We start from the raw sequence: 27,532 nt of genomic DNA on the forward strand, positions 1-27,532 counted from the left end.
CACTCTGTGCAGGTGTCTCTTCCCAATTAGACATGAAGGCAACTTCCCTGAATAACGGCAGAGCACAGCAAGCACTAAAGGCAAGCGGGGAGGGGAAGGGCAGCCCTGAGAGCGCCTTGGGAAGGGGGGATGGAGGCTGCATGAGGGATGGGTCATACTGATTCAATGTCAAAACCCCCCGACTATCACAGCTCTTTCATGTATTTATTGGATGAGTTCTCATTAGCGTGATCCCACTAACATGGGCTGCTGGCCCCGCTGGGGGAGCAGGCTGGGATCCGCTCACAGGAGACCTCTCCAGTGCTGGAGAGAGGAAAAGGAGGAGGTGAGATGCAGGTGATGCAGAGCAAGGTTTTGCTACAGAAGGTGACCTGCAAAAGCCCTTTCGGTGCCTCCTAACACTAGACATCGTCACTGTCACACAGGTTTAGCGATGATACTGCTGCGTTATGGGGATGTGTTTGCCACAGGATGGGAGGAGGATGAAGAGGGCTTCTGGGGAGAAGAATCCCCTTGTAGCCTGGGGGAAGCTTCTAGGGCAACTCATCTTATCCTAAAACAAGCCCAAAGTCTTACAAATACTTGTTTCTCTCCAAGAGGGCTCAGTGATTGCCTCAGCTGAGGATCAACACTGTAAATATCTAACCTGATTCAAGCCAAATCCTGTCCTGAGAGGGCAGTGCTGCCGTCCGAGGAGGCTCTCCTTGGGGGCTGCAAGCCAGGTAGCCCAAGTACCACCATGGTACAACTGGGAGCTCGTCTCACCGAGCCACGGGTGCCTCAGCTGGCTCAGCGCCTGGGGAGTAAACATCTGCCTGTCTCAACCAGAAAAATCAGAGAAGTGCAAGGATTTCTCTGTAGCTTGAGCAGATCATTCTGTCGGTCATCATGGAATATACAGCAGAAAAACAAGCATTCCAGTATTAAATATTCAATATAATTAAAATACAATGTTACTGGGATTTGAGCAGCCCGAGGAACTCCAGTCATGTGTTTCCCCAGTGGAAAGACAGGCTGCCCACTTTTGGCAGAGAAGCATGTTTCTCTGTGACAGCTTCCCCATTACGCTTAGAAATGAGTGAGTTATAGAGAGAGATTATCTATCCACAGTCCAGCAGTGCCATGAATAAAAAACAGATGACATGGTATTAGCAGCTGCTGGTACGTCCCTAGAAACGCAGGCACACACAAAGTATATTCTATTGTTTTATTAAATGTCAAACAAGCCTGTCTATCCCCCCTCCCCCATTTCATAGCTTTTCCCTAATTCTCTGTGGCAGAAGGTCTCTGGGAAATGCATAGTTTCAACATATGGACAGACGCATGCCACCTGAATCCATCCAGCACAGAGACACACTGAACTGTGGGAACCAGGTAACTAGATCACACTTAGTAATGCCTCGTTTCATTAGATTAGAAAGACCACCATCCACTGTCTCCTTGCTGGAGGGACTTGCAGCGAGATATATCAGGAGAATACAGAGATGAGACACTGCTACGCCAAGTGCTGCAATGCTAAAGACTGTTTGCAGTACCAGCGCTCAGCCTGCACCAATTTTGTGCTGATAACCCAGCTGTGGGCAGGCACAGGCTCCAGGGCTGTCTCGAATCATTGCTATTTAACTGTGAGCATGTGCTGGTGCAGGCTGGTCCATTGGCACCCTCCAAGCCAAAGGCACCAGGGCATAGCCCAGACCAGACACAGTCCCAGGGTGGTCACCCTGTTTGCGGGAGAGAGGGAGTTTACCCCTAGGAACAAAAGCCGGGCTGTGCCATGTGGCTTCCAGCCCAGCCAGAGAGCCATAAGCTATTTTATTTATGAGTGCAGACATAGCAGGTGCTGTCCAGCGAGTTCCCAAGCAGGTTTGGTTTCTGCAACGTGGACTGTGAAGTGTGTCCAGTTCACACTAGCCTCTCGGATCTTGCTGGCTTGGTCCAATTTTGCTAAACATTCAAAGGTTGGACATTTGAAAAACATCTCTTTGGTGGCTTGAGTTGAAATGTAGGCTGGGGGCGGTGTGCGGTGCGGCCAGTCCATCAGCAGGAGAGGTGAGGTGGAAAAAGGAGTGGTTTGCATGAATACAGAGTAATTCCTGCCTTGGCTGTGCCCAGCGCGGTACCGCCAGGCAGGGTACAACACATCTTCATCAGCCGGCAGTGGCTCTCGCCCGTCTTGAGCCTTGGGCGGTGTAATCAGGAGGAAATAAAAGTGCAAAATGCCGATTCGCACACAATTCTTCCCCTCCACCAACTATTATTGTTTGCTAATGAAGCAAACTCCAGGTGCCCTCGCTGAATTAGATCATCTGCTAAAACCAGCCACCAAGCTATGCTCCAGCACCACAGTGATAAGGGCAGTAAAGATGCCCGTGTAGACCCTTTGTGTTCCCACTTTGTTTCTCCAGGCGTTGGTTATTCAGTGGCCAGCAGCCTTATCTGCTGAAGGCCAGCAGCACGTGTATACCCGTATTCATTAGGCAGTACATTACCCCGTGATAGTTACGGACCGTAACTCCCTCCCGCCCCTGCTTCCTTGTGCATGAAAGACCGAAATCTCTCATCCAGGGGCCATTGAACTGTCACTCACTCGCAATTCTCTTCTTGTCAAATTGGCTCTGCCAACAGCTCCATCACCCGGTTGTTTAACTCATCTTACGCACTTCAAAGAAAAGAAAAATCCAAAGTTGCTCCATAGTAATGTTATGTAAATACCAAATAATGGCCCTTTCAGCTATTGTCTCATCCGAATGCAGCATAATAACATTATACAAAACTGCTCAGGCTGAAGGCTTGGGGCCTTAGGGGTTTCAGCTTTGCAATTCCCCTTATGGGATAGATCCACCATTCCTCAACTTCAGCTCCGCGTTACTGTGTCAATATATGGAGTGCACGTAATCAAAGCAGGCTGGGATGTAGTTGAGTGAAAAATTATTCATTGAAATGCAAGATGCCTGGCAAGGGAACGCCTTATTTTTTATCACAAAACAGCTGAACTCCGTCAGTGTCGGGGACCGACGGTGGGAGCGTTGCTCACGCTGGCACACACAGCACCTCTTTCCCAGCGTCAGCGGTTGGCTCTAAGATCTCTTTTCTTCATTTACATAGGAAAATGAGACAACTTGCCTCCAGCAGCCTCCTCGGGAACGTGGAGGGTGGTGACAGAGTGCCATTGACATTTTTCTTGGAAAGTCAACACCCGCAAGTTGTGGGAATTAAGATTTATTAGGGTCAGAGAGACAAAGACAAAAAAATCCCCAAGTTTTTTAAAAAGTCTGTTTGGTAAAAGGATTAGAAACACCCTACTGACAAGTTGCCTTCGAAATATTCACAGATAGCTGCATTTCTGGGTTCAGCTAATACCTGACACTCAATATCTTAAGTCAGAAGCCATTGGTGACACTCTCTAATTCCCCTGCATATTAGCAATGTGAATCTGCTTAAATATTTTTGTAGTCAGAGAAAGCAGAGAGCATGAGCCAGCCCAGTCTGCATGGCAAATTCATATCAAAGCCAAAATGAGAAGCACTTGGTGGGAGGAGAAAGACACTTTGGGGTCTGTAGCATCCCTCCTCCCCTTCTTGCCCGACGCAGAGGCACCTGCACGCTTCCCCCATTCAGATGGGGTCTGCATTGATGCTCAGTGACCCCATTCCTCTCTGTTGTCTTCTGTATCATCCCGTGACTCCAACAGCATTTTGCCAGCTGCTACTGGTGCTGGGATGGGAAATCTGCCTGTCTGCACTGCTCCACGCTCAGACCTTTCTCTCATGCAGGACAAAAGCCTCACTGCTTCCCTCTTTCCTCCCTTAGCCCTCTGCCTGCTTCATCTCTTCTCTGTCTCTGCTGGAAGCAGCTAATGTCCCCATGTACAGCTGAGAGAGCCAGCTGATGGGCTGAAGATGGAAGAAGGATGAGCTGAGTTTTGTGGCTGGCCCCTGCTTTGTGTACATGTGTTTTTTCATCCATAGACTTGAAGCACAAGGAGATTCTTCTCTCCTGGAGAGCAGCCTTCCAGTACCTGAAGGGGGCCTACAAGAATGCTGGAGAGGGGTTTTTACAAGGGAGCATAGTGATAGGACAAGGGGTAATGGCTTTAAACTGAAAGAGGGTAGATTTAGATTAGATATAAGGAAGAAATTCTTCACTATGAGGGTGGTGAGGCACTGGCACAGGTTGCCCAGAGAAGTTGTGGATGCCCCAGCCCTGGAAGTGTTCAAGGCCAGGTGGGACAGGGCTTTGAGCAACCTGGTCTAGTAGAAGGTGTCCCTGCCCATGGCAGGCGGTCGGACAAGATGAACTTTAAAGGTCCCTTCCAACCCAAACCGTTCTATGGTTCTATGATTTGGTGGTTGCTTAGACCACGGCCCATGTGGGAATCTGCATCGCTGTCTCCCGCAGGGCTGGGGAGAGGGAGAGGATGCTGTGCCTGGCATTCAAGACTGATGCCATGCCCCAGCTGCTTGGGGTGCCAGCAGGAGCAACACATTGTAAGGTATTTCTGCTTGGGATCCCCCAGGAGTCTGCATCTCTGTGCTGTGCAGTCTGGACATGCTGGCTACATGCACATCGCCTTCATGGATCATCTGTGCTAGGTCCACTGTCTCCCCGTCTACCTCCCATACCCCAGAGCGCTGATCTGTGCAGGCACAAGCAGCTCTTTGCATGGGATTTCCAGAGGCCTGAGAATCAAAGGCAAGTGGTCAAAATCCTGACATTCCCCCTGAGTAATCCTTCTGGGCAGTAAAAGAGGTTGTGCAGGGTAACCTCATATGCAGCCACCCTCGAGTCCTTTCCAACTGAATAGTGTCTAGGAGCATGAACCGAGTGAGAAGATCTGGCCAACCGCAGAAGTGAACCCAGATTGCAAGGGCAAGCAGGCATCTTTTTAGGAGGGATTTGATGGAAAGTGTGGAATTCCTTATGCTGATTGATGTAAAAATTGCTTTTGTAGCACTGCCAAGGTCACTGCCGGCTCACCTAATCAGCCATGAAAACATCACTGAAGCAAATTAAAAAGTTGCCCTGAGTCAATTTGTGCATGCAACTTTTATTATTCTTTATTTAAACTTTCTAGGTTTGTTTTTGGACGGTTGGAGGAAACAGATCCTTCCTCTATTATCTTTCTTTGGGTTTCTTCCAAAATATAACACAACATCAAATCTGTTTTGTCCTTTACAAGACACTCCTAGAAGACAAGCCTGGCTGGCTGCTTGCTTTGCTATGTGTTTACTCTAGCAAACACTATGTTTTCAGAAGACTACTCTGAACTCCATGGGAGGTTTTATAGTATTGTCAGGAGCTGCATTCTGTGGATTAATACAGCTTTAATGAAAATACATCCCAAATTTGACAGTTTTGACTGAGATTTTCTTTGAGCTTTCAGGGAATTGATAGCAAATTTATGAGGTGCAAACTCAGAAAGACCAGTACAAAAACGGTACCCACTTATGTGGACCCAAACAATCAACTTTCAAGCAAATTCAGTTCCCTCAAAGCAGAAAAAAAAAATTCTCAGCTATGATGGCTAGATTCACTAGCCCTTCAAATCATTCTCAAAGTCTTGAACCTATTAATGATCTATTCAGTAGCCTCCCATCTCCTTTTGCATGAAAAATCTATGAGACTTCTACGTATAAATGAGAAGCATATGGACAATAGATCAGCAGAGCAGAAGGAAGATACCCACACACAGCAGGACTTTGCCCTAGTTGAAGACCATTGGTTTCATATAAGCAGAAGACAGAGCATCTGTGCTTCAAAGCAAAACACTATTTTCGAGGTCACAGTGGCTTAAGCATCTCCCAGTTCACCTAATCTCCAGATAACTGGGACTGGGCATATTTGGCACTTGGATCCCCATGGACTCGATGATCTTAAGGGTCTTTTCCAACCTTAATGATTCTATGATTCTATGAGTCTATGGTTTAGCAGCACTGGCTATGTCAGTACTAGTAACCTGAAGAGGGCCATAGCATGGACGTGAATGGTCTCCAGACTGCAGCACCATTTGCACAGTGCTGGCCTGTGGGAGCTAACTTTCTCCCAGACAATGCCCAGGCACAATTTGAGGGATAGCTTGGGCCAGGAACTACTTCTAGATGCCAGTATGGATCTGTCCACCTCAGTCAAGGGGAAGAGAGTTTATCCAGCTGGATACCAGCAAAGTCCATGAGCCAGTGAGCAAGTTCTGACTTGTTGCTTCTGCTAGCACAGACAAAGTCATTGATTCTCCTCCCCATGAGCCAAGTCAGAGAAAGGATGGTCCCAAATTGGCCATCAGTAGCCACAATCAGGTAAACAAACCCACATTTCACATATTCCTAAATCAGAAGAATTAGCTCATGTGGTAGCAGGTTCTGTAGCAACGTTTTGCACATATTACAAGACAGAGCTCAGCAGTGCGTGGCATGTCCCATCCTTTCTGCCTGTCACCTAGCTGCAGTCACAGCCAGCCAGCTCCACGCAATGCTGTCTTAATCCAAAAGGCAGAGTACGAGGCTTTGTCTCCTCCCCTGGGTTTGGTCCCACGGTGAAGGACGCTGCAGCCTGGCCGAGCAAGAGAGCTGTGTGCTGAATTTTGGATTTCATTGCCATTGTCTGTAATCAATTTAAGCAAGCAAAGATATTAGTGAGACTAAGCATATCTCATGCTTTTATCATAGAACTGGAGTCTGCAGAGGATTTTTCACCTTCCTTTGCACGTAATATACAGCAGTGATGGATACAGAGACCAGATTAGATGCAGCTCTCCAATTGGAGATTGATGCTAAATGAATACAAACTGAAGCAGCTCAAGATGCAAATTGCACATGCTGTGGAGATAAGAGGGTTTGTATACAGGGTTTTGGTTCAAACCCTTGTCTTAATGCAAAGGAAAAAAGACACGGATATGGCATTCTTTGCAGCCTGCTGGGTTGAAAGTTATACGGCCTAGTTTAAGAAAGCGCTTCCAACATGACAAATTTATGCAGATAATCTGTATCATAAATGTTTGGCTTAAAGTATTTTGGGTCTTTGTGTGTACTTGCCTTTCAGTTTCTGGAGATCTGTATAATTTTGAAAAAGGGTAGTCAACTGCTGCAAGAAAGTCAATTGTGTTTTAAATCATCCGACTCTATCACATGTGGCAAATCAAACTTTGAACATGAAGCGAGCTTCAGAGCCAACTTTCTGTGGCAGGAATCCATTTCACACTCAGCCGACAACAGGGTTTGATAAGAGCTCGGCCAGTGTGAATAACCAGCTGCCTTCTATATATATTTTGATTTGGTAGCATCTGTTGAAGTTTTATATCACTGAGAGATTGTTGGTATTCTTTTTAAGCATTAAAGCTACCTTGACAAGGTCAACAACAATTTCTACAGAGGTCAGCATTTTTATTTTGAAATATTTGATCATAATTCTATCAAACATTAAAGAAAGAGTTTGGCTAGGGCACATAATGAAATTGGACAGCTCACACAATCCATTTATCTTTTCGACTGTAAACCTCTGAAGCGCTCTAGTTCATCCAGTTTCAAATCAACTGTAGAAATGTCCATCTCCCTTCATCCAGCCTACAGAAATTGGTGCTTGAAAATGCTCTTGATCTCTTATTGCTGATGTGGAAAAGGAAAAATAATTTCCCAGGACATACTAGCTTAGCTGCATTCTTATGTTCTGTTTGCTTTTTAAAAATCTCTCCTGAATAAGGATGTTTATTTCCATCCTGACTCGAAGTCACTTCTTCATTGCTGAAAATATTTAATAAGCTAAGTGAATGCTTATTTTTGTAGCACATTTTCTAAACACATTAAAATCATGTATAAAAAAAAACCCTATGCAAAACCTACATGACCATCTTATGAATCATGATAAGCTAGTTCAGATTTTAGCAAATCTAACAGCAATAAAAGTAAATAAAATCAGTAATAGTGCTAGGTCTGATGCATAGAATTAGATCTTCCTGTTTGATCATGCATGCCATTTGTGAGTGCAGAGAAAATAATTAAACTTAACGAGAGCTACATCCTCATATGCTGAGACTGGGGAAGGGGGACGCCTTCAGAAGCGTAATGGGTGCATAGGCTTTTGTGCATTCATCTTTTTGATCCGTACTTACACCTAGGGATGTAGCCAAGAGAGCTGACTCCACTGTTAGACTCTCCATACATACAGCAATATTAGATACTCCCTCCCCTAAAGAGCTTGGAGTTGAAGCATATTGGTCTCCCTGGATGCTCTCATCAGTTTAATTATCTGTACATATACAGTCGCTATATTAAGAACATACCACAATGTTTTGAAGCTTCTGGCTTAACACACTCAAATGTAAAGCACACTATGAAAATACTACACATCAGACAGACAGTTCTTCCCCTGGGAAGGTCGAGAGAGAGAGGCTGAGCCTCACTTGCCAGATGTTGGTTACATTGCTTAATGCCTGGTGGTAAAGCTCAGACGCTACGGGGAGGCGAGTGGTCAGAGACCGCAAGAAATGGGATGGCTAAGCAAACTGCTTTAACCTTGAAGCTGAATAAAAGAATGATGTATTGCATAGGTCCAGCTCCCAAGGCACAGTAAATCAGTGTTACTCCACTTACGCACCCACTGATAGTCTCTAATCTCCTGTGCGTGAGTGTGGCCCTCACGTTCACCAGAGTGATGGCTGGGCCCTGCCTGTGACTCCTGGGCCGTGGGACAGGGTCTACCACACCTTGCCCTGCAAGAGAGAGGGTCCCCTTCTCTCTTGGTTTGCACCCCAAGGGAGTCTTTGCTTCTTGAGTCAGCAGAAGGTGCTGAATATATTCAAGGATTAGGCTTGTGATAAAACCATGGTTATTTCACAAGGAATGGAGAAAGTCAACAACTTATCATCTACAAAAGGATAGAAACTCCCCCTGCCTTCAGCTCCTCATATTAAGTACTATCTGCAGTCTTCCCTAATGAGTCTATACATTCAGAGCCTATATATAAAGCCAACCAAGTGACTGTGTGTGTCCCTAAGAAGCAATGGTTTCCGTGTCCAGCATGACTTGGGACACAGCAAGGAATCTGCCTGGGTCCCCTGGACTGGTCCCCTCTGTCAGTCATGGCAGTCACCACATCCGGCAGTCGCCCATGTCAACAGAAGAGGGACAGGGATGGGGCACTTCAAGGAGCAGATTGAGTTGCAATGGAGAAACCCTGGGCACAGGCAAGTCCTGCCTCCACTTCTAGATGTTCAGTGATTTCTCCTGTGATACCTGCTGAACTAACACAGGGAACACTGAAACCCAGTGCAGCTGGAGCACATGGACCGTCCTGGTGCCCAAATGGGTCCTACCACTCCCCCCTCCAAACACCTCTGCTCCCAACACCCTTGAAGGCACAATCTGCTGGTGGATGAGAAGGGGACGAGGATGCTGGGCCTCATTTCCTGACTGCAGGCTCACCGTCGGCACACAGCGACCCCCATAAATAAAGGAGGAGGCAATGGAGAGTACTGATAATTGGCCACAGCTCGAAAGAAAAGAAAGCAAAATAATACTTGCTCACCATAGGAATTAATGGGGGGATAAGAAAAGCTTATTTATTTCCCCCGATATTTGGCAAAAGAAGTGCTCGTGATAAACCAGGTCCATTAAAAAGGAGGAGGGTGAAATGAATGACCGGATGAGATAGTGAGTGTCTTTTATTAAAAAACAAAAAATCTTTTTTCTGCAAAGAAACAATAAAGAAGAAATAAGACCGGGCGATTAGGAGAGAACTCAGGCAGGGCAAAAACTGTTAGTGATAAACAGCTACTAAGGAAATAATTGGAAAGTGTAAACGCATACAAATGTGGGTGATGACCCGTGTACTGGGGCGATAGCAGAATTAGCCAATAAATGTAATGAACCATGGAAGGAGAAGCCTGGAGACTTTATGGAGAATTGGGGAAGATTTTTCTAAGCAGGAGGGGTAGAAAGCAAACACAGGCAGCCTGGTTTCTGAAAAGGAGCGATCCTTTGCCCATGGCTGGTGTACTGTCTGCAGGAAGGTGGAAAGGGAGGGTGAGCACACAAGATCGGCTGAAGAAAGGGATGTAGGAAGAGATGTTGATGCCAGCTCCACTGCTTCCCACGCTTGAAGGCAAGAGTGCCTCCAAGCCTGGAGGAAGGGGCAATGGTCAGAAATGGTCATACCTGATTCTCTCCCCATGAGCTTTCGATTCATGTAGAGGGAATCCTTGGCTGTCTCATTTTCTTTTTGCAGAATGAAGGTTGAGGACAGGGCTTGTAATTGGCCCTAGTGGTCTTTACCCATCGGTTTGGGACTGGGACTGACTTCCCAAGATGATCCTGTTTCTGAACTGAAATGTTGTGTATCTATCTGCCCACAGGCTTGGTGTCCCAGAGATGGGATTTGGGGCATTTTCTGTTCAGGAACACCGCAGAGGAGCCAAGAGCAGACCAAGCATGCCATGTAGTGGCATGGCACAGAGAGCTGCTAGCCATGTGCTGAGCCAGCTGGAGTTATGGGGTCTGAGATATGCTACCAAAATGCACAATCATCTTTAACCCAAGGACAGCACAGCTCTTTGTCCCTCAAAATATCTAAAAGCTTGCTCAGCACTGCCAGGAATGGGAAGATGGCTTGGTGTGACATCAACCGAAACCCTACACTGCAGCTAACACTCTCTCCTTGCATAAGGACTCACCCACTGCCACCAACCCAAGCACATCTCTCTGTGAGCAGACCCAGGGACCTATGTCCTTCACCATGACTGGCGTTGAGACCATGCTTCCCTCATGGACAGGATAGCTGCTGCCTGACCTCGAGGGACGCTGGAGCCCTTCCTCTTCCCCCAGGAAGTCGAACCTCCCTGACAGAGCCTAGAAAGTCTCTTTGTGCATCTCACCCAGACACCTCCTCACTGCAAAGTGAGATCGAAGTGACTAAGTAACTTTATCTGTTCATGCTTTTATTAAACCCAAAGTGAAAGATGGGCAGGAGCAGATCCTAAGACAGCAGTGCTGGCAAGGAAATCAGAGAGGCTGTTCCCAGTCCATTTCTTCAAGTGACAGAACCAAAGTCTCATAAGCTGGGCCAGCCTGGAGGTCAGTCATGCTGCTGGCAGATGCTGCTGCTGGAAGCCGAAAGACTTCCAGAAAACAATGCTGGAGATCTTGATGGCCCTCTGGGAACTGAAGGCATCTCTGCTGACCGGCCAACGGTCACACTGCCTGCATGACAGATCTCTCTCTCCCTCCTGATGGTCTACCAGATGGTTGCGGACTCACCCCAAAACTTGCTCCTACCACAAGAAGTAAATGCCTTTATCATTTCTAATGCTGAAGGGCTGCAGTTTTGGGAAGAACTGCACTTCATATGTGAGGGTGAAGAGAATAATCGTATTTAATGTGATTTCTGAAAAACTGAGGAGGGTGAATTTGGGCAGAGGGAAGGTTTTGTCCTTCTCTGTGATAAAACAGGAGAGAGATCTGACTTGCAGTGGGGAATTAGCTTTGACTGCTGAGGGGTTCGAGTGCCCCAGTGTTGCAGTCCTCTCTTGCTTCATAGTCCCTTCCACAACTGTGTGGTGATTTTTATCCCTTGCACTGAAAGCGTGCCACAGACTCAGTGGGTGCCTGCCTCTGATAAACATTCAGAGCTTCATTATTTAAATGGTGGGAACTGCGTTTCTATTGATTTTCCTTTCCAAATAACTTAAACAGTTGTAGATTAAGTGAAAGTTTTAGAAACCGAGTAGCTGTCATCTGAATCTATCTCCACAATCTCTTTGGACATTGGTATTAACCGGGACCATTCAGCCATTTTAAAATCTGATTTGGCATGAGGAGAAGAAAAAAGGACTTGCACCATTCCCCATTCCCATAGTGTCTAGGTAGCCCTGCAGAAGCAAAGGGTGGCTGACTGCAGCTTAGGAGGTCCTTGCTTGCAGCGCAGGAAAGACCCGTGTGGGTTGCTGGTCCCTGTGCCTTAGGCTGCAAAGTGGGAATACCCTGTGCCATTAAATCACACAGTAATATGCCCTGCTTTTTCATGTAGGGCCTAGCCTCCTATTGAGTGGACTTCAGTAGGAAAATCTGTATTTCTACATATCCTGCCCCCCCCCCACACTATCCCTCTCTGTAAATGGAGCTTCCAGACCAGCTCCTTGGTCACTTTAATGTCTCAATGGCTGGACTCGAAATAGATTATTGAGGGCTACAGGAAAGACCATATATCTTTAGAAAGACATTTTCCATTCCACTTGCCATAGGGATCAGGAAAACATTTGCCTGCCTGTCTACTGTCTCAGGAGGCTCTGAAGACGTGGCTGCAGTTTGTCCTAGGAGGAAGATGCCAATATCTCTTTGAAGAGAAAGGAAAATAGATGGCAAAGATATTTTGTCCTGCAATGCCTGAATCCACAAAGGAACTCTTGCTGGTAGGGAAAAGTTAAGAAAAAGTGAGGAGAAATCACAAAAAAGGCAAAAGTTTCAAACACAGACTCAGGCTCAGACAGAAAGTGGTTATATGAGAGCAAAGAGATATGTTATATCCTTCTAGTGTAAACCACTGCTGTTCAGTAGAGATTCATCCATCAATACCAGAAGAGAAGCTGGCCTATGGCTCTTTGCTGGTTTGCCAGACTTTTATTAAATGCACAAGAATGCCAAGTCTGTAATGTCTAAAAGTGAATTTATTTAACAATGAACTCTTTGAAAAGGGAGTCCCAGATGTGTAATTAATAATGAATCAGTGATTTGAAATCTGATCCAAAGCCTACTGAAGCTGATAGACAGACTCTCTGACTTCAAGGAATTCTGGATAAGGCTCTCATTAGGCAAAAGGAAAAAAAATTAAAAGCTGAGCCAGCTAGTTAGTTAAAAAACATTATAGTTTGGATTCTGTGCTTAACAGAGACATACAATAATCTGCACTGCACATAAATCCCCTCTCTGCTGACAAGGGACTCACACATTTCTGTGCCTGAAGCTGAACTTGAAATCTAGGAGATAAAATAAAAAAAAGCTGCGAGAGAGTCCCAAAAGGAAAACCTCCAGTGGTTTGAACCACATCTCATTTCCTCTTGGCATGAACTGGGAGATAACCGTCACATATGTGTCATTTGGAGGCAGCAGACGCTGCCTCTCTCTGCGCGCCGAAGCTCTGCTGGTACCCCCAGCCCGCGCACCCACCTCTGCTCTGCCTCGGCTGGCTTTACATCAGCTGCACGCAACACACGGCGTGGAGAGAATCAACCTGAAATTCCTGCCAAGCTCAGCGTAGCGTGGTGCCTGAGGGGGGGCATGCAGCTTGTCTTCCATCGGTGCAACTTAATTCAATTTGTCAGGGATGCAGACGGTTTGGGTGAGCCCGATCTGGTCACCGCCATCACGCCATCGGCCAAATTTTGCACAAGCGCTGTGGGATGGGGTTGTGGCAGCCCCTATTTTTCATTTGCCTTTCAATATGACCCTAATGGGGAGGTGGGGGAGATGTTTGCTGATGAACAATTTCATTGTTCTGTGCCTTTTTCGGGAGACATAAAACGCACATATTAAATCATCCCCTTGAGTCAAATATTTTTAAGTACAGTAACACAGCTCATTTTTAAATAATCAAATAATAATTAAAAATAATCGACTCCCATTTCTGCTGAAGAACCAATGTGTCTACATTGAATTTACTTTTTTAATAGCAAATTGTAAATCAATCTAAATGTAAATTCCTGGAGAATCTGCTATCTAATTCTCATTATTTCCACTTGCTTAATGCAATTAGAAACATCTGTCACTGATCAACTGTCCACACAGTGAAAATAAATAATAATTCATGCTGTCTGCCTCCATAGTGTTTTTCAGGGAAAGAACTGCCTTAAAACCCTTCGCTAAAGCACAAGAGCTAGAGCTGGGCAAAATGCTTGTGACAAGCTCTGAATCATACTGAACGTGCCTGACCATCAGTGTCTCTGTATCTCAGGGACATTTGCCGAATAATTTGAGAAAATCCTGGATACATATAAAGGTGACCACCTCAGTTTCTGGAAACATTTCGCTCTGGAGTCTCCATCTTCAGGGATATATTGTGTCCTGCTGGGGGGCAAATCTCACCGCCTGCTCCCAAAACCTGGACCCAAAGCCGTGCCGGAGCACGCAGATGTTTGTACTGATGGAGCTGTGGTTGCCGAAGGGGGGGCAGGAGGCCAGTGAATGGGACATGGGTGCAGAGAGATAGGACACTGGAGTCACTGGGGCTTGAGGGTTATCCCAGCTGCTGCCTGTGGTCCCGGTTTGGCTCTGCCCATGAGAGGAGCGGAGGGAAACAGCGGGGAGCCGTGAGAAATGGGCGCCCAGTCCCCATGAGGTGGACCAGGTCAGGGGCATGGATGGTGCTTCCTCCTCTTTAAAGCACAATAGTACATACAACCTATCTGAATAAACTCTCTGGTTGCTCAAAAGACAAGAAAAATCAAAGAACTAGAGAAGATAAGCCTGAACCGAACTGCAAGAAATGGGCTTGTTCGTTCCCTGCCCACTAGTGATAGGGATGGAGAAGGCAGAGTCTAAGTGGAAAGGAATTCACATTAGGCATCTACTGCTGAAACATCCTCAAAAGAGAGAACTAAATTAATACAAAAACCAGTCTTCCTACTACCCAAGGGAAGCCCAATGCCACAGCCAAAACCCTCAATGTTTTTGCCTTTGAGCTGCTGAGCAGCTGGAGGCTCGTCCCATGCAATGGCCTGGCTGCTACCTGGGGCTGATGCAGGGATGCCAGGATGGTCTCCTTCAATAAACGTCAGAGAGACTGGGGAAGCATGAGCAATGAACGGCATTGCCCACATCGCCATGTGGGTCAGAACGACTCTACGCATGAAATGCTCATCCTGGCTTCAAAATGAGGAGGGGAAATGAAGTGTAAATGGCTTGGCTGGTTTATTTTATTTTATTCTTAAAAAGGGCAAAGGCAAATCTCTTTAATTCATTTCTTTTCCAGGAGAGGAGTGTAACTTAGAGACATTATAAGATCCACTCTGACAAGCCGAACTCTCTACCACTGTCTGGGCTGCCAAACCAGGAGGGCAGGGATGAGCTGAAAGTTGCTGGCCTGTTCATGATCTCGTCAGGTCGCATCTAGTCACTGCTGCACCTCCAACCCCCCCTCCGTTTCTCCGTCCTCCACCGTAACCACAGCAATGAGCCAGAGGTACCTCTGCAGCTTGGCAGCCTTTTTATCCCAGAGGACCAAAATGTGCCTGTGCCTGTGTGAGGACGAGGGGATGCCTGTACTGCTCACCCCATGTTATTCCAGGGGGTGAAGGGGATGGCGGCTCCTGAAGGCAGACGTGAGAGGGCCAGGCTGCACCGCTAGCCTGCCGTCTGCTTGCACAGGGGGGATTGTTCTTCAGCTAACAGGAATGCCAGAGACAGGCAGCACAGTGGAGGGCAGAGTCCTCTCCAAAAATGGGGATGAATGACTAAACCAAAATCTATACTATTAATCAATTTTCCTAAAGATAAACACCTTCCAGATTTGGCGCGTTTGCTGGCTCTACCTCCAAGCGTCTGGTTTGACCCGCCACCAAGCTAGCATCATCTTCAAAGTTGGGACAGAGGCTGAAGCTTCCTCCCAAGGCGGGTTTAGATTTGTGCTTTTTCCTCCCCAAATATGGGCACTTTCCCAGCAAAGGTAATAACAGAAGAATTTTCGTTCAAACATAATGGTGATGAGCTGTCTCTGAGCGCAGATAGATGGGAAAGTAAAAGACATCCTATCTGTATTAACAGCCTCTCATCCGAAAGGATTGCTTCTCTGGGAGAGGTCGGGAGAGGAACGTAAGGGGAGAACAAGCACATGTCTTGTTGCTTACGATGAGGTCATGCAGTTTTTTTTAAAGCATGACCCAATTATAAGCTGAAAGCCATCTCCTCTGTCCTGAAAATTAGAAAAGCTGATGGTTTTTCTGATGACATCCCGTATCGCGGCCGACACGAATGCCACAGGCAGCCTTTCTGTGCTTGCAGACGCTGTGCCTGCCTCGCTCCTCCGGGCACTGAACTCATGGGTATGCTGCCATCAGCAAGCTAGCTCATCCCTGGGGGAGGAGGGGAATTCGGGAAAATGAACCACCAAAGAGAGAGCCAAATCCATTTTGACATCAGATCGCCCAAAGCTTCCTCATGAGTAGGCGCATCCCTGAAATAAAGACAGAAAGGACCGTCAAGCCACACACTGGAAATACGGCGAAGGCTGGGGGATGGAGGTTTGCTCAATGACTTAGGATGGCATTTTGTGTAATTTCCAAAGAGACTGGGCCTAAAAAAAACACTCCTGGGCAAAGGCAGGGGGTACAGTTGGGGTTTGGAGAGGGAGAGGTGGGGTGGGCAGGGCTTGGAGAGCACCCAGGTCTCCTTCGGAAAGGGCAGCGTGGTCTCCTTGCATCCCCACACTGCCCGTCCCCAGCCTCCTGCCCCCTCTGCATGGTCGGAGATGTCTCCTTTCCCTCGCACGCCATGGGCAGCGGGGCAAACCAGCCCCAGCAACCTTTGCTGGTAGCACCACGGTGCCAGATCCGGCTCCTTTTTGCTTCGCCCAGTGCCATTGCCAGGTGTGATGCTGAAACCCCTGTCTGTGCGAGCACACGCGGCCTGCCCTAAACTGACCAGCCCAAGAACATCGCTGCTGGCAAACCGTTCCAACCTGACACCACGCAGCCATGGCCAGCTGCTGCTTGTGGTTACCTGCAGCAAGGTAAAGGGAAAGGAAACCATTTCCTAGTGAGATGGTAACAGCTTAAGACCCATTTTGCTCATGACGTGCAATACCCCTGAGCCCAGGAGCCTCACTCGTGGCCGAGGCTCTAACGGTGCCGTGCCAAAGGAAGAGCCTTTTGGCTGAAAGTTGAGAGCTTTTGTCTAAGCTGCATTCGCTTGTGGCTGAAAAGGAAAGGGAAAGGGAATAGAAAACGATTTTCTGTAAAAGTCGAGTAATGTAGCTTCGACAATCAAGCCTGGCATCTCTCATCCGCTATCAACCTAGTATTTGTACTGCGCAGTCCAATGGCAGCAATAAGGGGAAAGGCTCCATCCTGAAATGCTAGCTCAGATTGGAAATGCACATTTTTTTACCTTGGCTTGAAAGCAAATCTGCTCTGGTGCCTTGCTCATCATTTCTTCTGAGCTACGCTCTTTTAGACTGTTCAATATCTCCTGAAATCATCTGGTACATACGTTATTATTTTTCAAAATTGCTCGCTCAGACCATGCTATAAAAAAATAATTTTCTATTTCCATTTCCATTGCCTTCCTGGAGTCAGCTTTTGTTCTGTGCCACATTTAGCACTTTCTTACCTGGATTTACTATTTGGGTTTCCTTGTCCAAGCTGGGGAATGTGAAAGCAGGAGTCAGAGCCAAAGCAGGACTGACCTGGTCGCACATAACCATCCACAGCGTGAACACCTACCCAAGACCTAATTGCAGAGTCCTTCTGCAGTCAAGGAGAGAAAGGGGCATGATTCATTTCAGACGATCTATTTTAGGATGAGCTCAGCCATGCCCTACAAGTGCCCTCCTCTCTTCACTGCCTGTAAAAACCTAGCTCAGGCACAGATGCCCACGCTGTACCTGCCCCAAGTTAAACGAGATGAACCTCACCAGTGACCGCCATGGACCGAATCAGGCAGGTGCTCAGGCAAGATGGGGATGGGGGCAAGGGACAGGACACAGGGCTGGTCTACCACAAAGGAGCAGAAGCAGAGAGCAGAAGGAGCTCTATGCGTTCCAGCCTCATCATCCTGCTGCTAAACCCAATTTATTTCCACCTTTGTGCTTGGTGGTGCCCCGTGGCTCAGCCCTGCAGTCGCCCCGGGGAGGGGGAAGCGAGGCTGGGGGACGTTGGGTTGTCCATGGCCTACAATGATGTGTTTCACAGCTACTGTCGGACACTCACAGGTTGGCCCAGGCACAAACAAAAGCTCCACTGAAGCCATGGAGCAGCTGAGCCGGGCAGAAACAATAGTGAATTTTCAAATTTCTCCCAAGTAATTGTGAGTGAGATGTTTTCTCTGTAATGGAGCCATTAGATGCTGGATGTGCTATTCCTGTACTGGAGTATGTGGTGGGAGGTCACCAGGACAATTTAAATTGCTCATGCTCTACAAAACTTTAGAAAGAGCTTTCTCCTTTCACTAGATGTTTCATTGGGATTGTCACTAGCTGCCCTCCCCCCCCCCCCCCCCATAAGTCTGAAAAGCTCTGTGTGTGCTCAAAAATAAGGATATTTGACAAATTTTAGCAGAACAACTGAAAAAAAAATACTGAATATCTTCACCCACATTTGGCCAGCTGTAAAGAATATCCAGCTTTCAGCATATGCCGTATGAATAAACATATGTCTTCAGCTTATCTCTCTCCTGACAGCTCACGGATAGCTCCCCAGCCTGTATTAGTTTAAATGCAATTTATTCTGGAAGACTGATAATAGGGATATTGATTATGCAGGCCCTTGGAAATCACACCCTCATTTCACTCCACGGATGAGCATGATTGCCATTCCCTGTTTATGTCCTTACGAGGCCATAAGCGCTTTGCTGTGGGAGTCTGCTCCCTGAGGCTCCTAATGTGGCACCTGATAGATGTGCAGGGCTGGGTTACAGCGGTCTTAGGGCGTGAAAGGACGAAACCTGCTCTCAGCTCTGTTCAGAAACCAGCACACAGCTCAGAAAGTGGGGAATGCGCAGCATTACTGTGCCAGAGAAGCATCATCCCCTGCAGTTAACCTCCTCAAGACACAGAAGTACCTCTGCCATAGGCAAGGTCGCCCTGACCTGACTCGTTCTCCAGGGTCACTTTGCTCCCAGCGGCTATTGCCCCCTGCCTCCACTTGTCCCATCTTCTGCTAATGCTCCTCCCATGCCTATGCCAATCTGCAGGCGGTTGAGGAACAAATCTGGAGGGACTGAGCTATCCCTGCTGGGTTTCATTAATTTCCAGTCTTGCCTTTCCTAGACGCAGCTTTGCTTTCTCTAGAGCTGCTTGACCAGATTGACCTTTGCTGCACGGCAGATCTCCTCAGAGGCTCTCCATGCTCCCTGTCCATTTGAGCTCACTGCTGATCCCTGCCCTGGAGCTGTGCACCCTACTTGCCCTCTTCAAATCCTGCTCCTGGTGAACCTCACCAACTAGCATGACCCGCCAGCTTGCTCCGCACAGCCTGCTTTGCTGGTGTCTGACCTTAGAGCATGTTCTCTTCCAGCAGGTCCATCCCTTGAGTGCTGTCCATAGCACAGGGGCCATGTCCATTCTCACTGAACATTGTGGTAACCCACGGTGAGCTCAGGGGAGCCTGGAGCACCCAGCACACCTGGGAGCTGGTGAGCTTGGACCAGCCTCTTGGGGCCAACATCACTGTGTTGGCCTTGGTGAAGCCAAGCCAGGGTGCACTGCAGAGGCTCTTCCGCCCCTAGTTTCTGAGCCCTGCTCAGGATTTCCCTCTGAGTTGCTCATTCCACCTCCTGACCCAAATCCTTTCCGTTTTGCCCTTGTAATCACCTTCACCCTGCCTGAGAACCCTCTCGGCTCTTAGGCTGAATTGTTCACTCCCCACCTCTGCACATGAAATTTCTTTCTTTTCTGCCTCTGTGCTCTTCCATTTCTATTTCCCAGCAAACATTCTCCCCTCCAGGCTTGATTTCTGTGGACTTCTGGGTTCACTGGAGCCTAAGCTGAGAAAGGAACCCCAGAGATACAGCCCTCCAGCATGACACCAGATGCTCTGTAGGCCACGGATGGCAGTGGTGGATGCTTTTTGAAGGGCATTTATTGAGAGTCCGCAGAGCAGCTCAACTGAGTCACACCTTGCAGGCTGAAAGGCTGGGTTTGGGAGCAGACCTGGCTCTCCTGGTCCATTTTTCATTTATCCATTTAGCCAGTCTAAGACAACATCTAGGTATCGTGCAGCAACCTTGTCTCCAGGAGGTGAGCTGACTGGGAAAGCCAACAGTGCTCCCAGCACCACATTCCCCTTGGAGCAATACTAAACATATTTTCCTAACGTTATTTTTTGGTAAACAGCCAACTTTTCAGCAGAAAAGCTCTTAACTCATAGCTCACTGGTTGCTCAGCGAGAGCACAGACACGAATTGCCCATCTGGGCTCCCTTTCTGCAGAGCAATCTCTGCTCCATCCTTCCCCATCCCATGGTGACCAAACCCAGCCGCACATTTGCCCCATTTGCAGCCATGCTCAAAACGATAAAAACTCTCAAAGGGGGACCCGAGAGGCAGTGAAAGGCCAGGAGGAGTCTTTCCTGCAGGAGAGAGATGGCTCCACACCGTTCATCTGCCAGGAGCCACAGGCTGTGGAGGGGGAATTGCGTGGTTTGTCCTGGTGATGTAAATTCCACCTCAGACACTGCTTGGCAGGGTCCTTCTATGGCTTCCAAGTTGATCCAAAGCTGTGGATCTCAATATTTTTTAATGCCAAAGATGTTAAGAAATCTATTTTGCAATTTTCCAAACACTTCCTGAGCTGGACTACAGTCTCACTCTTGCTGTAGTAAATCAGGATTTGTTTTTGAAATCAGACCTAGACCAGAGTCCTAACATTGTGGTTAGGGAAAATAAAGCCTCCTTCGCAGAACACAGATCTGAGCACCCCTTCAGCTCCAATCCATTTTAAATTATAATCTAAATCCGATTTTTGCACATTTTTCTCAGTGCAAGGATCTGGATCCTGCCAGATTCATAGCAGAAAACTCCACTTGAGCTCAGCCTGCTCTCCAATTATTTGTCTGCCCTACAGAAAACATGCATTTTTTTTTGGAGAGGAGCAACACAGCAACCCTCAACCTATAAAGCCACTCAGAAGACAGTTGTCAAGCCAATGCTGAGCCCTTGCATTAAGACGAAGGGCCACTTTCCAGTTGCTTCGTTGCAGGTATGGAGAGGCTGGGTGGGAAGAGTGGATGCAGGGAGCCTCCCTTGGACACTCACCGAGGGCATCATTGCCAGCCCATCCCAGCTCTCCATGCCCTATAGAACATGCCCTATAAGCAACCCCAGTAATATATTCACCGTGCTGCTCCTGCAAGGGTGTAAGGGAGGGCAGCGGGGCTTGCAGGGCCGTACTCACCCTCGCCCTCTCCTGCTTCCTGGCTCCCAGGCTAGCGCTGGCTGCTGCTGCCTTCCACAGTGATGGTTAAAAGCACTTCTGGAGCAGAGCCTGCGAGCACTGCAGGGAACCGTGCTGCCTCTCCTGCACGGCGAGGACGGCTACTGGCACCCAAACGTCTCCATTTACGGTCAGGGCCGTGGGGCTGCATTTCTGCATCAGCCCGGGAGCTGGTGCTTTTAAAGGGATCCCCAGTTTCGGCAGTGGAGTAGGGTTGGATCCCATTTTTCTGCAATTTTTGTGGCTTCCCAGGGGAGATTTAGCCCATCCTGGGTCTTGTTTATCCTGCTCTGAGGATGGGATATATTGCTGTGGTCCTCATGCAAAACCTGTATCCCAAGTTACACAGCTTCTCCCCAATGGCAGGCAGGTGCCATCCTCAGTACCACCTAAAGGGAAACCTTTGCAGTTTTTCCACCATGCCAGCCCAGGTAACTTATTGGCATACAAAAGCGAGGCAGCAAGAAAACACGGGTAAACCGGCACTGATTGCAATTTCCTAACCATGAGCAATAGTGAAAATATTGCAAAAACTCTTACAGCATCCTGGGAGGAGAGGGGAACATTTTATTTCTCCCTCTAACCATTATTAGTGGAGTTATTGCTCTCAAAAGATGCTATATCTTCCCCAGGACAGCATGCCTCAGCCTGGCCCCAGCGAGGCTGAGCCTGGAGGAGCAAGGGACACCGGTGTGCGCTGAACTGAGCATTTCCATGCGGACAGCCACGCTGGTGACAGCCATCCGTGCGGCAGTGAGTCACCAGCCCACGAGGCACCTCACCAGCCCGGCACTGGCTCACAGCTACCAGCGTCTCCCAGTCTGGCTTGGAGGCGTTTCCTGGGGATGAGATGCTGAAACACGGCAGGCACACTGGAGACAAGTCCTGGGCTCCTGAAGGACTCTTGACCTGCTCAAAGCAGAGTCGGTGTGCAAGGCAAAAAGGTTGGAAAGGGATGTTCTGTGCATCCCATTAATTTTGGCTGTACGTATACACATATCGCTGTTATCATGTTTTTGTATGCACTTGCATTGCAGCTGGGAGATAGAAGTGCTGCAAGCTTATCTAGCTTACCCTGAGCTCTTTGGGTAGCAAGAGTTACTTAAGAAGCGGTAACATGGACATCCAGGGGGGTTAACCACCCAAATACCTATGGACAAGCGTGGTGCTGACCTCCACGTCTCCCCCTGGCTTTTCCAACTCGGACTCAGTGCTCCTTGGGAAGAAGGTTAGAAACAAAATGCCCAGTTATTTCCTACGATCGAATTTCAGAGCCCTCCAGACCCCACAGACGGCTCTGCTACGAGCCTCGGATGAGCTCCATTTCTGCAATAACTCTTCCAGAGAGAAAGAATTAGGAGGCTTAACACTTTCGGATGACAGTTGCCGGAGCCACCGTCAGATAACAGGTACCGGCAGCCGGCACAGGAGCCGGGAGCGAGGCAGGCTGTCTGATTCAGCCAGCCTGGAAAAAAGCCGTGTTTATAAAAACCCACATGAAAAGGAACAAATTGCCAATTACGCAAAAGTCTTTAAATAAAGCAACGCAAACCTTTCATGTGCAGGAGACAAATGATACACGGTCACAGGGAAATAATATAACAGATAGGGAGGCTGAGAGCAGGGAACGTGAGCAAATCCGTTTTCCAGAAGCAAGAAAGGGGACTCACTCGCTGAAAAGGATTAGCTGGATAAAGCCAAACACTTTTAAAAAAAAAACTGTATTAGAAACTAAACATGCGTCAAACAGAAACAGGAAAAAACCCAGATTGTAAGAAGATCCAAGAAGCTATGCTCTGCTCCTGCTCAGAAAGAAAACGCTGTCAAAAAAATATCCTATGTAAACTTGCCACACACACCAGACCATCAACAGGCATTTATCAAATGAAACACAAACCAAATGCAACTCTTCTTCCTAATCCCAAGTCAAACAGGCTTTGAGTTTCAGACCCTCAGGAAGAGATTTCCATATGATCCTCCTCTGTCTCCGTTTATGATTAGCCCTTCTAAATTTTAGCATTTATCTGACAAAACATGTTGGGGAGGGCTTTCTTTTATCCGCAAAGCCTGTGTTTCTGCTTTTCCTTAGCTGCTGCTGTACCACTCTGCAGCCGCTCAACTTGGGAGGAAAAGACTTCAGTCAAGACCCTTTGGTTGACTAAACTCAGGATCACTTTCCTGATGGTGGTAACCCCAAGCCCTTGCGTTACGTGCCAACACCAAAGCAAGCCAGCGTTTGCAGAAGGGGTTATAAATGCTGCCTCTGAGCCAAAATCTTACTTTTGGGGCTCAGTAATGCAAATATAACATCTGCGCGTGGGGGGTCCCACTGGCAATAGCTGTGTGGCCAGTCGGAGGGGTCTTTGTAGTTTTGGGAGAGAATTTGTGGTGGCGAAACATTTCAATCTGGTCTGGTGGAGCTGTCGCGCCGAGCCAAGGCTGACTCTTGCGAGCAACCGCAGGAGCACAGTTCCCACTTGCCGTCCTCCTGCAGCCTGAGGTATGGTCCTCATTAACCAGCAATTGATATGTTTCGAATGACATATTCATAAACCCCTGAGTCTGATCACAGCTAATTTGCAGACAAAAAAGGGAGTACATTTGCTTAATACACTGCTTTTTGTAAACACCCTGATCGTTCCCAGATGCATCTGTTTCTGCCCAGCAGCACTCGAGGCAGCAGGAGAGGAAATAATTTCAGCTCCCGAGAGTCACTGACCTAAGCAGTTTCAAGATGCTCCAAGAGCCCTCCTGCATCCATTCGAGGGAGCTGTACCCACCTCCCTCCTTCAGTCAGACCCAGCTTCTTCTGCTGGTTTTTTCCACACTAAAATACAGCAGCAGGATCCTCGAACCCTTCGCTAAGCGAAGCACTTGATATCGCACATGCAAGCACTGCAAAACTGCGTAAAGCCAGATCCAGATCAGAATGGTATTTTGATCTTGCCCATGGCAGAGAAACCGGTTTTACTGATTCCCAGCGATCTCTCCTAAATTTGCCCTAGGAGTGTGAAATTAGCTATGGAGAAGCTTCCAGGAAAGGTTGAGGCTGGTGGGAAGGAGGAAATTTCACATGAGAATTTGAGAGTCTGGCTCCCGAGTGATTCAAGTCAACGCAGATCTAGATGTTATGGCCCAACACAGCTATGGAAGAATCTCTTTCATGGCATAAACCAGCAGATCAGCCCTCCATTTCAGCTCATGGCAAGATACTCGCAAAAAATACAGCTTTGAAGAGACAGCCAGAAGCTTGGAGTTGGATGAACATTTTATTTACAGCTTCTTATTCAGTTCAGCTATGAGATAAGGTAAAATAATAAAAATAATGGTGCTCAGAACTTACAAAGCAACTTTTATCTGAAATCTCAGCACAAGTTAAAAACAATAACTCCATGCTTTACAGGCAGGCAAACCAAACTGTTGTGCCCATGTCTGCAAAGAGTATCAGTATTGGAGACACACTTGAATCCAAACATCCTCTTCCTCTGCCGTCTGCTCCCCCAAAAGCGATTTACTTGCTGTCGCCCTGAGTAGAGGCTACCTAACCGCATTGAAACCTCATTTAACCAGAAAAGCACCCGAGATGTCTCAGTGGACAATCCTGTACACATACGGGCACAGGGCTGCTCAGAGAGCTGGGTCAACCTGCATGCAACAGAGGTTACTGCTTTTTCTGGGTATGAATTTTTCGTAATTGCACCTCCTGGCTTTCCCTATTCATACATTAGTTGAAAACAGTGAAACGATTTATTGCACAAATAAAATTCAGCCATAGGTCACTTGCAAACTAGTTAGTGTGATTTACAGAGCAATTAGCTTCCCATATTGATCATGAGAAATTCCCATTGAAGGTGTGATCAAACACTTAAAAAAATAGTATCATGTGATACTGTTTCTGCTTACTCAGAAATGGACACAGAGCTTCCCAAACCAACATCCTTGACTGTGATCTTCACTGTGGGGTTTTTTGTGTTATTGATAAAAAACCCCAAATAAGCAGGTTGGCCAGGGCAGCTCATATAGATTTCCCGCAGTGTATTTTAAACTCTGATTATCAATATTGTGAGCAGTGCTTCAGCTGAGCTGTTCTCCAATAGCCCATTCATTTTTCATTGAACTAAGGAATATTTAAAAAGGCATTTATATGAAATAGGAAGGCAAGTGCTGCATCCTTGTGATGAAGGTGGCTGCTAAGCATCAGCGAGCCCAGTGCAGCCTGGTGCAGGGATGCTCGCCGTGCGGGGACCATTGGTATGGTGTTTTGGTTTAATTAGTCATCCTGATTCAGCTGTTCTCATTTCAGCCCTGGCCTGGCTCATTCATGGTTATCCAGGCACTCGACAAATGTCTCGGAGAGCTGAGGGATTTCACCTCCTCAGTGACTAAGTACTTGAAAAAACATTACCCGTTAACATTTTGTTAATGGTATTTTTAAGCAACTTTCCAGAAAGCGAGGCTGAATGTGCTTCCGGCGATTCAGGTCGCCTTCAGAAATCCCCATTCAGGTCTGCTTGTGCTGGGTAGGTTCCTGCTCCCTCCCAGCTTATCAGCTGCGGCCGGCGGATTTGGGCGCTATGGGAAGTTTCATTTCCTGCTTCTTGGGCTGCCTGTGGCCGGCAGCCTTTGTAAAAGGAAAGACATTCTTCTAATTCTTGTTATTAACCCGTTGGTGATCTCTGAGACACGAGCCAAAATTGTCAGAAAAGCTCAGGATACTACAGCTTCCATCAGCCCATCATTACACAGCCAGCACCAGACTCTCATTTTTCCTAATTTTCCATTTTTTTTTTAAATAAAAAATAAGACAGATGGAGCACAGACTTATTTTAATGCATCTTTCTATTTGACACATGATTTACAACCTCTGTAATATCTCAAGCAATGCCTGCCCGTGGCACCACTGCCGCAGCATCTTCTGCTGCTGGCTGCACTCCCGGCGCAGGCGGGTGCCTGGGGCACAGCCACCTCCGGTGCGGAGCCTGGCATCGTACCCCAGCAACTTAGGATGGCAAGTAAAGAAGATAAAAATAAATGCTGGAGGTATTTTAAGCAGATGCAATACATTTCTCAAAGCTAAGCAACGCCTGAAAAAATAGCTAAGTGATTTAGTAAGAGTGTCGAAAATGACCAGAACTGCTTTCCTTCTCACTGGCAGTGACTGGGAGGGGTTTGGCACAGAATAAATCAAAATACATCCTGAATTAGTCCTCCTCACCAATATGTCTTTGCAGATCCTCCCCACCCAGCATTAATACAGCTTCCCTGAGCAATTGTGGCGTGAAGTTGCTGAGAAAACCAGTTGAAAACCCTTTTCTCTCCCCACCCCGGCAAAAATCCACAGCCGTAGCAAACTATTGCATGGTGAAACGTGCAGTTCCTACCTGAACGAGGAGCTCCAGCTTCCTGTCATCAAGGAGGTGCACTTGGCATCTGCGACCCTCCGTCATCTGCAAGAGAGAAGAGGCACGTGTGTCAGGGCACTCGGCTTTCCAGCTCGGCACGCGGCTGCCGGCTCCCCCGGCGCAAGCTGGAGGCTTTCATTCATTCGCTGCGGTGCTTTCAGTTTGTGGTTTTGTGGTTTTATTTGGTTTTTTGTTTTGTTTTTTTTTTTTTTTTAATTAATCCCCCTTCTTTTGGCACTGGGGGAAAGAAAAGGCTGGAAGGAGAAAAAGAAAAGCCACCCCAGTAGCTGTCACGGAGCAGCGTGTGGCGTCTGCTTGGACGCAGCTGCCAGGAGGAGGTCGTTCCAGTGTGAAAAATGGGGCCAGGGGGACGGTTTGCAGCACAGGGGCCCCGACATTTTATACCGCAGCCTCCGGCTTCGCAGCCAGGTTGGCCGGCGGAGGAGACGTCCAGACAAGTTTCCCTCAAACCCCTCCACAGCAAGGATTCAACCATCCCAGAGGCAGCACAGAGCAAGCAAGACTCCTCCCTGGGCCGTGCTGACGGTGCTCCCTGGGGTTGCACCAGCTGCTCGTTTGGGCCCGAATCCCAAAATGGGCTTGTCCTACTTGGGGTGTCCTATTTAAGATGTACCACAGGAGCCACTTGTGATATTATCATACTGGTCCAAAGGTGCTTCCATACCAATATAGTTTATTACAACTGTTAACAAATAATATCCATAAAACTTTTAGGTATAGAAAACTATTTCTTCCAAGGTCCCGTAGATTGGGATGCTAAGAAATAAATAAGCCACAGCTTGAGGAAATTCCTCTACAGCTGGTCAAGCCCTTTCCTGACTCTGCTCTTGCGCAGAGCACCGTAAGAGAGGAGCAACTTTGCTTTGCAGAGTTACAGATCTGGACTCAGCCCTGCAAAGCCCTTCAGCGTGCACAGGCACAGGCACAATCCCACTATCTGCTAATGGGATATGGACTGCCTAAGCCTCTTTGGCTCTTGGAAATCC

The 27,532-nt window shown here is 47.6% G+C and overlaps 1 protein-coding gene across 5 annotated transcripts in view; it reads right to left on the minus strand.

Annotated features, from left to right (window-relative positions):
- Positions 1-27,532, minus strand: part of FRMD4A (FERM domain containing 4A) — a 386,480-nt gene that overhangs the window by 108,578 nt on the left and 250,370 nt on the right. For all 5 annotated transcript variants that reach the window (XM_087764139.1, XM_087764138.1, XM_009467272.2 and 2 more), the window contains one exon: positions 26,505-26,570. In XM_087764139.1, coding sequence (XP_087620265.1) covers positions 26,505-26,570 — 66 coding nt within the window. The remainder of the gene's footprint in view (positions 1-26,504; positions 26,571-27,532) is intronic.

Source organism: Nipponia nippon, unplaced genomic scaffold (genome assembly GCF_047370975.1).
Source record: "Nipponia nippon isolate SJK-2023a ecotype South Korea unplaced genomic scaffold, ASM4737097v1 scaffold_3, whole genome shotgun sequence".
NCBI lineage: Eukaryota > Metazoa > Chordata > Aves > Pelecaniformes > Threskiornithidae > Nipponia > Nipponia nippon.